At 39.4% G+C, this 10,691-nt stretch overlaps 1 protein-coding gene across 1 annotated transcript; it reads left to right on the forward strand.

Annotated features, from left to right (window-relative positions):
* The first annotated feature begins 1,066 nt into the window (after nt 1–1,066).
* LOC149215318 (uncharacterized) lies at nt 1,067–4,197 on the forward strand. The gene has a single exon (XM_089391076.1). It carries the CDS (start codon nt 1,140–1,142, stop codon nt 4,044–4,046), a length of 2,907 nt encoding a protein of 968 aa, XP_089247202.1. The 5' UTR covers nt 1,067–1,139; the 3' UTR covers nt 4,047–4,197.
* The last annotated feature ends 6,494 nt before the right edge of the window (nt 4,198–10,691 follow it).

Below are 10,691 nucleotides of genomic sequence, written 5' to 3' on the forward strand. Positions count from 1 at the left end.
CCTTGAATGGTGATGGAAGCCCTTATGGAACCTTACATTCCTAGCTGAGATGCAGATTTTTAATGTGGTGTATCATTATAAACAAAGTGCCAACTTGGGATAATCTCCAAAAGAGCCTAAACTAAGGGCTAGGATGGTGCACTCGTAGAATCTCCATATTTAAGAATCTTATTATATATTTGTTTCAAAGTCTTATATTAAGTATTTTTATAATTATTAATAATAATAATCTAAATTAAATTAAAGGTTTTAAATATTGAAGAATTTTCCCAATGCATTATATTAGATATCATTTTTCCGGATTCAACTGCTTTAAGTAAGTCATTCATCTATGACCATTTCCTGCGTTATGTAAGTCATTCATCTATGACCGTTTCCATGAGAGATAGTCGTAACTAACTAATTTCTCATGATTTTTTAATAGTCCACTTTGCACTTAGTGGTCATGCTCTGCTCACAAGGTTGAAGAAGTGGGATTGAAACTAGTGAAATGAATCACATAGCCTCAACTATCACTTAAATTTCTCATGATTTTTGAATAGTCCACTTAGCACTTAAATAATATTATAATTTAGTTAGATTTTATGATTTTTATTTTATTTTAGCAATGCCAAAGGTGTTTTAAAATAAATGTTTTGATGTTTATTATATAGTGATTTCTATATGAATGTTTAAGAGTCTAGGTAGTTGTCTATAGATGTCACAAATTCGTTTGTATGACATATTTCTTGTGGAAATAAGGGGAAATGAAATTCAAAAAATCAGAATGCTCCAGTATTTGAATTGTATTGGGAATGTTGAAATAGGTTCAGGACAATACAATTTCCATTATTTTCTTAGCTATACTCTTTAGACTAAACTATTTAAAAGTAAAAAATTTGATATTTATTATATAATAATGTTTATGTGAACTTTATGTAATTTATATGGCTGACTTAATTTATAAGATTGTTATTGTTATTATTTTTATAAATAAGCCAATTTTTTTTTGAATATCCTTTTTCGTGAACAATAAAAGAGTCGTGAAGAATAAAAGCGTTCGACTTTTCGCGAAGGATAAAAGAGTACAATCTTAATTAGTGTCGTTAAAGCAGATAGTTTAGGACCCATCATCCCGGCGCCCAGAAAAAATGATTATGATGTCGAAAATAGGCAGCCTGCAACACTGCAGAAGCAGACCCTTGAAACAAGAATGGCGTATGACAGGTATCATGCGAAAGAGCTTGTTAAGTTTTGTTACCCAGGTGTTCATTTGTTGCATAATTTTCCTGGTTATATTGAAGTCTGTTTACTGCGACACTGGCTGTTTGAATCAAGAAATTCAATCTCTTTTGAATTTTAAAAACCATCTACATGATTCTGTTGGACGATTGGCTTCATGGAATATTGCTTCAATTAACTGTTGCGAGTGGGATGGCGTGTCTTGCGACGGACGGACCGGTCATGTGGTTGGTGTGGATGTGCATAATTGCAGTCTGAATGGTGAGTTCCGTCCTGCACTATTCTCTCTTTCTCAATTAAGGGATTTGGAGAGTTTGAATGTCAGCTCCAATAATTTTAAGGACCAACCTATTCCCCAAGAGCTGGGCCTGTTGAAGAAATTAACATACCTTAACCTCTCTAAAGCGGGATTTTCAGGCACCATTCCACGGCAGCTGGGAAACCTCTCTAGCTTGACAGTACTCGATCTCTCTTCCTCTGCTTTTACGCTGGAAAGTCCCGACCACTCATGGCTTACAAATCTCACAGCCTTGAAACACCTTTCCCTTGACAGAGTCGACCTCTCAGCGATGTCTTCCGCATGGGGACGGTCAGTAGGTCGCCTTTCTCATCTCAGGAACCTTTCATTGTCGAACTGTGGCCTGACCGGTGCCATTCCCCCTTCGCTGCAAAACCTTACATCCATAGAAATTCTACATCTTGATAGCAACCCATTTCACAGTGAATTCCCCAGTTGGTTAAGCAATATGACTAGTTTGATTTCCTTGAAGATGTCCAATTCAAGTCTCAACGGATCTCTTCCGTTTGAACTCTCTCAGATGCCTCGCCTAAAAAGAATTTACTTGGACAACAATAGAATATCTGGCAATGTTTCTCAGATTTTTCAGGGCCAGTGGAAGACCCTGACCCTTTTCCATATGCAAAACAATAGTTTGAAGGGATCCTTGCCATCTTCTATAGGAAAACTATCGGCCTTGGCTCAGCTAGATCTGAAACACAACAAATTGAAGGGAAAGATTCCATCTTCATTAGGCCTTCTCCGCTCGCTTACTGTACTAGACCTGGGCTACAACCTTTTATCGGGATCAATCCCTATCTCCCTAGGATGGTTGTCCAAACTGACCAATATTAGTCTTTCTCACAATAGTTTGAGCGGACCGATCTCAGAGACACACTTTCACAGTCTGAAGAATCTAAAACATCTTGACCTGTACAAGAACAAATTGTCCTTCAATATCACCTCCAACTGGAACCCACCATTTCAGTTAGATGTGTTGAGATTATCTTATTGTGAAGTACAGAGCTTTCCTCTTTTCCTGAGGGCTCAAAATTCTATGACGACATTGGCTCTATCTAGGAACGGCCTCAAGGGACAAATTCCTTCATGGTTGTGGAATCTTCCCATGCTTGAGCAAATAGACCTTGCGTCCAATCAGTTGGAAGGGCCAATACCATCTCAGTTGTATAACTCGTCGACCTCATTGAAGGAGGTGGGGCTGGCAGGTAATCAATTGAATGGCAGCCTTCGCCATCTATCAAGTTCGGTGGCTGCCTTTCCTTGGGAACTTGATCTGTCAGTTAATAACATTACTGGTTCAGTCCCCCAAGAATTCTGCACGATGTTGCATGCTTCAAATTTCTTATCTTTAGCCTCAAATAAACTAGAGGGTCAAATTCCTTCTTGCATTTGTGAGCAAACAGAGCATCTAGAGGCCTTGGATCTTTCGGTCAACATGTTATCTGGCAACCTGCCCTCCCAATTAGGTGACTGCTCTTTTCTCAAGGTATTGAATCTAGCACGTAATAAATTCCATGGACCGATACCGAAGGAACTGGAAAAATTGAAGAAACTTCAGGTACTGCACATGAATAGTAACAGTTTAAGTGGAAATATTCCCGAGTCTCTACAAAATTGTAAAAAATTACAAATTTTGGATTTGAGCAGAAACAAGCTCTCAGGCAAAGTGCCCGAATGGATTGTGGATCTTTCTGAACTCCGCATACTTGTTCTCAGATCAAACAATTTGGAAGGTAGAATACCCATCCAAATTGGATGCCTTCAGCAGCTCCAAATTCTCGATCTAGGAATGAACCGTCTGTCAGGTACGATACCGCCACATCTTTCAAACATATCAGTAATGATCGACAAAAATTTCCCCGAGTACAGACCCGCGCAGCCTGAGCTGAGGTATGGACAGTACTATGAAGATATAGTTCACGTGATTGACAAGGGTCAGGATATGGAGTACAAATACTTCCTCACGTCTGTGACTTCTCTGGATCTCTCGGCAAACATCCTTTCTGGTGACATCCCCGTGGAAATTGGAGATCTGCGGGGTCTGCAGACTTTGAATCTGTCCTATAATCATCTTACGGGAAACATTCCAGAAGAAATTGGGACAATGGTAAATTTAGAAAGTTTAGATATGTCATGCAACCAGTTAGAGGGAAGAATACCTGCTACACTTGCAGACCTTAGCTTCCTTGGCGCTTTTAACCTATCAAATAGCAACCTATCGGGAAGGATTCCATATATACGACATTTGGACACATTTGGTGTAACCTCGTTCTCTGGTAACCCGGAGCTGTGCGGTTCTCCGCTTAAGAGAAACTGCAGCGATCAAGCATCAGGTGAGCCTGACCATAGTCATGAGCAGACTCTTGTTCGTTGGTGGGAATCGTGGGAAGCTGGAATGGGTTTTGGAATCGCAATTGGGTTTGGCAGTGTGATCGGAGCATTAGCTCTGAGCAGACGATTGGCCATGCAATACTTTCATGTTGCTGACAGGTTTATAAACTGTTTAATGGAAGCGTCCGGCATATGACAGGAGTTGCTATTAGCTGTTTTTACCTATATTCTCTATGGTACATTTCGGAAATTTTATAGAACATATGAATAACTCTATAGTGTAGATTTCGGAAATTTTATAGAATATATGAATAACCCTGTAGTGTAGATTTCGGAAATTTTCTAGGAGTTCATGAATAAGGGTAAAGTTAATTTTATCTTAATTTTATTTATCATATGCCAAAATATTGTTGGGAATTTTTCTTGTTTTAAATGGGGAAAATACCAAAAACCAAATAAACAAGCACACAGAGTCAATGCTCTGTTCTCCCTTTGCTCCAGGATCTTTTATGCACAGAAGACTTAAAAAAATTCACTCAGAGAACTAGAGTATTTCACCAAAAGAGATTTCTATTCATTAAAAACCGATACAAACTTCATCCTCTTTTACTGAGAGGGATTTAACACAATAAAACCATTTTCATATTCACTGCTGTGAAAAACAACTTACTGTTGTAACAAAAGTTTACATAAGCTTACTGCTGTAAGACAACATTTACATTCACTGGTGTAAAATACTTTTACATGCTGCTGTAAAAACAAAACTTACAGAGTTACAAAAACTCGCTTCACCATTTTCTTCTTTGCACTGCTGTGCACAAAAACCACACAAGGTTTTCTTATCACTCCAAAATTACATCCCCTGGTTCTCTTTTTACACACTGCTGTGTGTTCAATACCACACTTGGTTTTCGCTTCACCACTCTCTTTTACTCTACTGTGAACACACACTTAAACTTCCCGTGTGCCATACATGAAACACAAGTCAACACAGTAATTAATTACATACACCTATCCCATACAGAATTTATGTAATAAGTACATACGCCCATACCTTCTCATAAAAAAAACTTACCAACTCTATGTAAAACTTTAATATTTTACCTACCACTATGACATTTCATTAAGACGTATGGTCAACCAAAACTTAGATTTACTCCACGCAACATTTAATATTTGCCGTCGGGTGAATTTCAAACATTATGCAATTTGGTTTTGGGAAGCCATCGGGTCCACTCCATCGCAACTTTACTCATGTCAAAAACTTCGACCCTCATGACATTGCCGATAGCGAAATGCCGATGCGATATCGGCGATCGCTCATCGCAAACATAAGAGCTTCCTCATAACTCCTTCACTTTGACTTTGCCGATGCGATATCGGCGTTCGCTTATCGCAAAACACAAAGGCTCCTTTATAATGCCTTCACTTCATTTTGCCGATATGCCGACTTGCCGATATGCGATATCGGCCATCGCAGTTGAGATTATATTTTCAACACTCCCCTTTAATTTCAACTGTCGGGCATTCAATCATACCCAAACACTTCCTCAAAAATTCAAAGCTCTTCTGATCCAGTGGCTTTGTCAAGATGTCTGCAACCTGTTCATGGGTCCTGCAATGTTCTAAGATAATTTCTCCATTGCTTACCAATTCTCTGATGTAGTGAAACCTTGTATCAATGTGTTTCGTTCTTTTGTGAAACACTGAATTCTTTGACAACGCAATAGCTGAGCTATTGTCACAAAATATCACTGTCGCTTTTGCCTGCTCTTGGCCTAAGCTTCTCAACATTCTTCTCATCCATACTGCCTGACATGCTACTGCTGTCGCTGCCACATATTCAGCCTCTGCTGTAGACAATGCTACAATGGACTGCTTCTTAGAAGCCCATGAAATGGCTCCTGAACCCATATTAAAAACATAACCGGAAGTGCTCTTCCGATCATCTACACTTCCAGCCCAATCGCTATCAGTGTATCCAACCAAATCTGAATGTTCTGAGGCATGATATAGAATTCCAAACATTTTAGTGCCTTTGACATACCTCAAAATTCTCTTTGCTGCCTGCCAATGTGCCTCCTTTGGCCTCTCCATGAATCTGGAAATCAAACTAACAGCATACATTAAATCAGGCCTAGTTGCTGTTAAATACATAAGGCTGCCTACAATACTTTTGTATACGCTAGGATCAAAATCCTTGCTGCTGTCCTCTCTGCTGAGCTTTAATCCTATCACTGTGGGAGTGATTGCTGCCTTGCATTCTTGCATGTTAAATCTGCCCAAAACTTGATTTACATATCTTGCTTGAGATATAAAAATTCCTTTTTCATTTTGATCTACTTCTATGCCTAAGAAGTATCTCAACAAACCCATGTCAGTCATTTCAAATTCATCCTTCATGACTGATTTAAAATTCTCAATAAGATAAATATCATTTCCAGTGAAAATAACATCATCTACATACAAGACAACAATTAAAATTTTACCATCCTTTTCCTTGATGTAGACTGTGGGTTCTCCTTCACATTTGTCAAATTCATTATCCAATAGATATGAATCTATTCTGCTGTACCATGCTCTTGGTGCTTGCTTCAGCCCATAAAGAGCTTTCTTCAATTTGCACACTTTGTGCTCTTCACCTTTCTTCTCATAGCCGAGAGGCTGTTCAACATAAACCTCTTCTTTTAACACTCCATTTAGGAATGCTGATTTCACATCCATTTGGTAGACTTTCCATTTGTTTTGTGCCGCTATGGACAGCACTGCTCTCACGGTTTCCATTCTTGCAACCGGGGCGAAAGTCTCCTCATAATCTCTTCCATACTGCTGCTTGTAGCCTTTGACAACCAGCCTTGCCTTGTGCCTTTCTATCTTGCCTTCAGCATTGCTCTTGGTCTTATAGACCCATTTCACACCAATGACTTCTTTGCCTTTTGGTAGCTCAACCAAATCCCATGTTTTGTTTCTCTCTATGGCATTAATTTCCTCATCCATAGCTTCTATCCATTTCCTATCTTTAATAGCTTCTTCAAAATGAATAGGATCATCAACATGACAATACAAGGCAAATAAGGAATTCATTCCTTCTTCATAAATGTCACTTAGATTTCTAAATTTCTTACCTCTTTCACTTGGAGTGCAAGTGCTTGAGGATGCACTTGAATTTCCTCCTTGTGGTGTGCTTGGAGAAGCACTCTCATTGATCCTCAATGGTGTACCTTGCTGTCCTTGTGTTGGCGCTGTTGTTTGGGGATGCATTTCAGCCACCTCCTCTTCATCTTCATCATGAGACAAACAGTTTTTGACATTCACTGTTTTCTCTATGCTTCCATCCCAAGCTTCCTCTTCAATGAATTGAACATCCCTGCTCACAAAGAACTTCTTGGTAGATGGGATGTACAGCCTGTAGGCTTTGGATTCATCACTGTATCCAATGAAGATGCATTTCTCCCCTTTGCTGTCCAACTTCCTCCTTAGCTGATCTGGAATGTGTGCATAGGCCACACACCCAAAAACTCTCATGTGGGTAACTCCTTGCTTTCTTCCACTCCATGCCTCTTCTGGCACCTTGTTCATGACTGCTTTTGTAGGACACCTGTTCAGTATATAAACTGCACAATGTACGGCTTCAGCCCAATACTCATTTGGCAAATGCTTTGCCTTCAACATGCTCCTCGCCATATCCATGATGGTCCTGTTCTTCCTTTCAGCAACTCCATTTTGCTGTGGGGTGTACCGAGTTGTGAACTGTTTATGTATTCCATTTTCTCTACAAAATCTTAGGAATTCCTTGGAGATATACTCACCTCCTCTATCAGTTCTCAAAACTTTTATATGCAGCCCGCTTTGGTTCTCCACAAGTGCTTTGAAATTTTGGAATTTCTCAAACACTTCACTTTTGTTTTTAAGGAAATATGTCCAAGTTTTTCTTGTACAATCATCAATGAATGTCAAGAAATATAGGCTGCCAGCTAATGATGGAGCTTGCATTGGTCCACACAAGTCTGAGTGGATAATCTCTAAGGGTGTCTTTGCCCTTATGCTCTTCCCTGATGGAAAACTTTCTCTGTGTTGTTTTCCCAAAATGCAGCCTTCACATAGGCTGTCCGGTTTCTCTATCAATGGTAATCCCTTTACCATTCCTTTTTTGCTCAATAAGTTTAGGCCTCCAAAATTTAGATGCCCGAATCTCAAGTGCCATAACCAGTTCTCATCCTTTGGCACGCTCTGGAAGGCCTCTTGGGTGACTGCTGCCATTTCCTTCTTGTTCTTCATGTCTGCCCTGATTCGGAGAGGGAACATCCTGTTCCTTGTCATCTTCACTTCAGCAATGCATCTTTTGCTGGGTGGTATATCCATGATGGTGCACACATCATTTTTAAAGAAAACATTGTACCCCTTATGGACAAGCTGTCCAATACTCAAGAGATTACATCTCATTCCGGGGACATAGTATACATCTGCTATGGTTTTCCTCTCTCCTTGCTTTGAAAGTATTTTTATTTCTCCTTTTCCCATAACAGACACTTTACTATCAGTTCCTAATGTGACTTCTGATTTCACATTTTTATCTAGAGCAGAAAAGAAGGCTATATTTCTAGTCATATGGTTGCTGCAACCTGAGTCTAAAAACCATATGTCCTCAGTATGTGTTTCAGCCATGTTACAAGCTAACAGAACATTGTCTTGACTGTTGTTTTCTCTTGTAACATTTGCATTTTGTCTGCTGTTCATATCGTGATGTTTCTTTCTACAATCACTAGCATAATGTCCATACTTTTTGCAATAATAGCATTGAACATTAGACTTATCATACCTTTGTCCTTGAGCATGATGTTGATCTCTTTGTTGGCTGCTGCCTTGACTTTGGTTCTGATTTGGATTGCTGCCTCTTCCTTGTGCATTTGATGGGTTGTGCCTGCCACCTCTGTTCTGGCTTCTGCCTCTTCCTCTTTTGTTTCCTCTGCCTTGACCTCTGCCTCTTCCAAAGGACATCTGGGTCTTGAAGGCTTGCTCAAGAGATGAGTTTTCATTCCTACTCAACCTCTGTTCATGTGTTATCAGTGATGCATGTAGCTCATCAACTGAATATCTTGAGAGATCCTTTGTCTCTTCAATGGTGGTGACTATAGCATCAAACCTTGAGGGTAAGACCCTCAATATTTTCTCCACAATCCTTCTGTCTTCAATGGTTTCTCCATGAGTTCTCATTTGTGTGATTACACCAATCACATGAGTGAAGAATGAGTCAATGTTATCTGACTCCTTCATGTTCAAATTCTCAAAATCCTTTCTCAGCAATTGTAGTTTTGCTGTCTTCACTCTCTCCATGCCTTGATAGGCTGTCTTCAGGGTTTGCCATGCTTCATTGGCTGTCTTAGCTGCTGCTAACCTTGGAAACATACTCTGGTCTACAGCTAGATACAACAACACATGGGCTTTTGAGTCCTTCTTCCTATTGTTCTTCAGCAGATCCTTCTCTCCCTGAGTTAATGCATTGAACTCAGTTTCATCTGCTGGTTCTTCAAAACCTTCTTCAACTATTTCCCATAAATCTTTGGAAGCAAGCAGGGCTGTCATAGTTATTGACCAGTAATCATAGTTCTTCCCATTAAACTGTGGGAGCTGGGTGTTAAACAAACCCATACCAGTGCTTGTGCTGGCCATTCCTTGACTGTGTATTTAAAACAAATCACTGCTTCTTCAGCAACACACACAAAAAAAAACTTTTGAAATACCTGAATCCTTTGATGTCTGAGTCTTCTGTCTGCCTGAGAAGTTTTGCTGCAGCAACAACCTTCTCCCTTCAGCTTCTTGAACACCTTCAAGAGCCTAAGCCTGCTCTGATACCACTGTTGGGAATTTTTCTTGTTTTAAATGGGGAAAATACCAAAAACCAAATAAACAAGCACACAGAGTCAATGCTCTGTTCTCCCTTTGCTCCAGGATCTTTTATGCACAGAAGACTTAAAAAAATTCACTCAGAGAACTAGAGTATTTCACCAAAAGAGATTTCTATTCATTAAAAACCGATACAAACTTCATCCTCTTTTACTGAGAGGGATTTAACACAATAAAACCATTTTCATATTCACTGCTGTGAAAAACAACTTACTGTTGTAACAAAAGTTTACATAAGCTTACTGTTGTAAGACAACATTTACATTCACTGGTGTAAAATACTTTTACATGCTGCTGTAAAAACAAAACTTACAGAGTTACAAAAAAAAACTCGCTTCACCATTTTCTTCTTTGCACTGCTGTGCACACAAACCACACAAGGTTTTATTATCACTCCAAAATTACATCCCCTGGTTCTCTTTTTACACACTGCTGTGTGTTCAATACAACACTTGGTTTTCGCTTCACCACTCTCATTTTACTCTACTGTGAACACACACTTAAACTTCCCGTGTGCCATACATGAAACACAAGTCAACACAGTAATTAATTACATACACCTATCCCATACAGAATTTATGTAATAAGTACATACGCCCATACCTTCTCATAAAAAAAACTTACCAACTCTATGTAAAACTTTAATATTTTACCTACCACTATGACATTTCATTAAGACGTATGGTCAACCAAAACTTAGATTTACTCCACGCAACATTTAATATTTGCCGTCGGGTGAATTTCAAACATTATGCAATTTGGTTTTGGGAAGCCATCGGGTCCACTCCATCGCAACTTTACTCATGTCAAAAACTTCGACCCTCATGACATTGCCGATAGCGAAATGCCGATGCGATATCGGCGATCGCTCATCGCAAACATAAGAGCTTCCTCATAACTCCTTCACTTTGACTTTGCCGATGCGATATCGGCGTTC

The sequence above is a fragment of the Pinus tabuliformis genome, chromosome 1_1 (assembly GCF_031772625.1).
Source record: "Pinus tabuliformis cultivar Carrire ecotype Pingquan chromosome 1_1, CPIR1, whole genome shotgun sequence".
Taxonomy (NCBI): Eukaryota; Viridiplantae; Streptophyta; class Pinopsida; order Pinales; family Pinaceae; genus Pinus; species Pinus tabuliformis.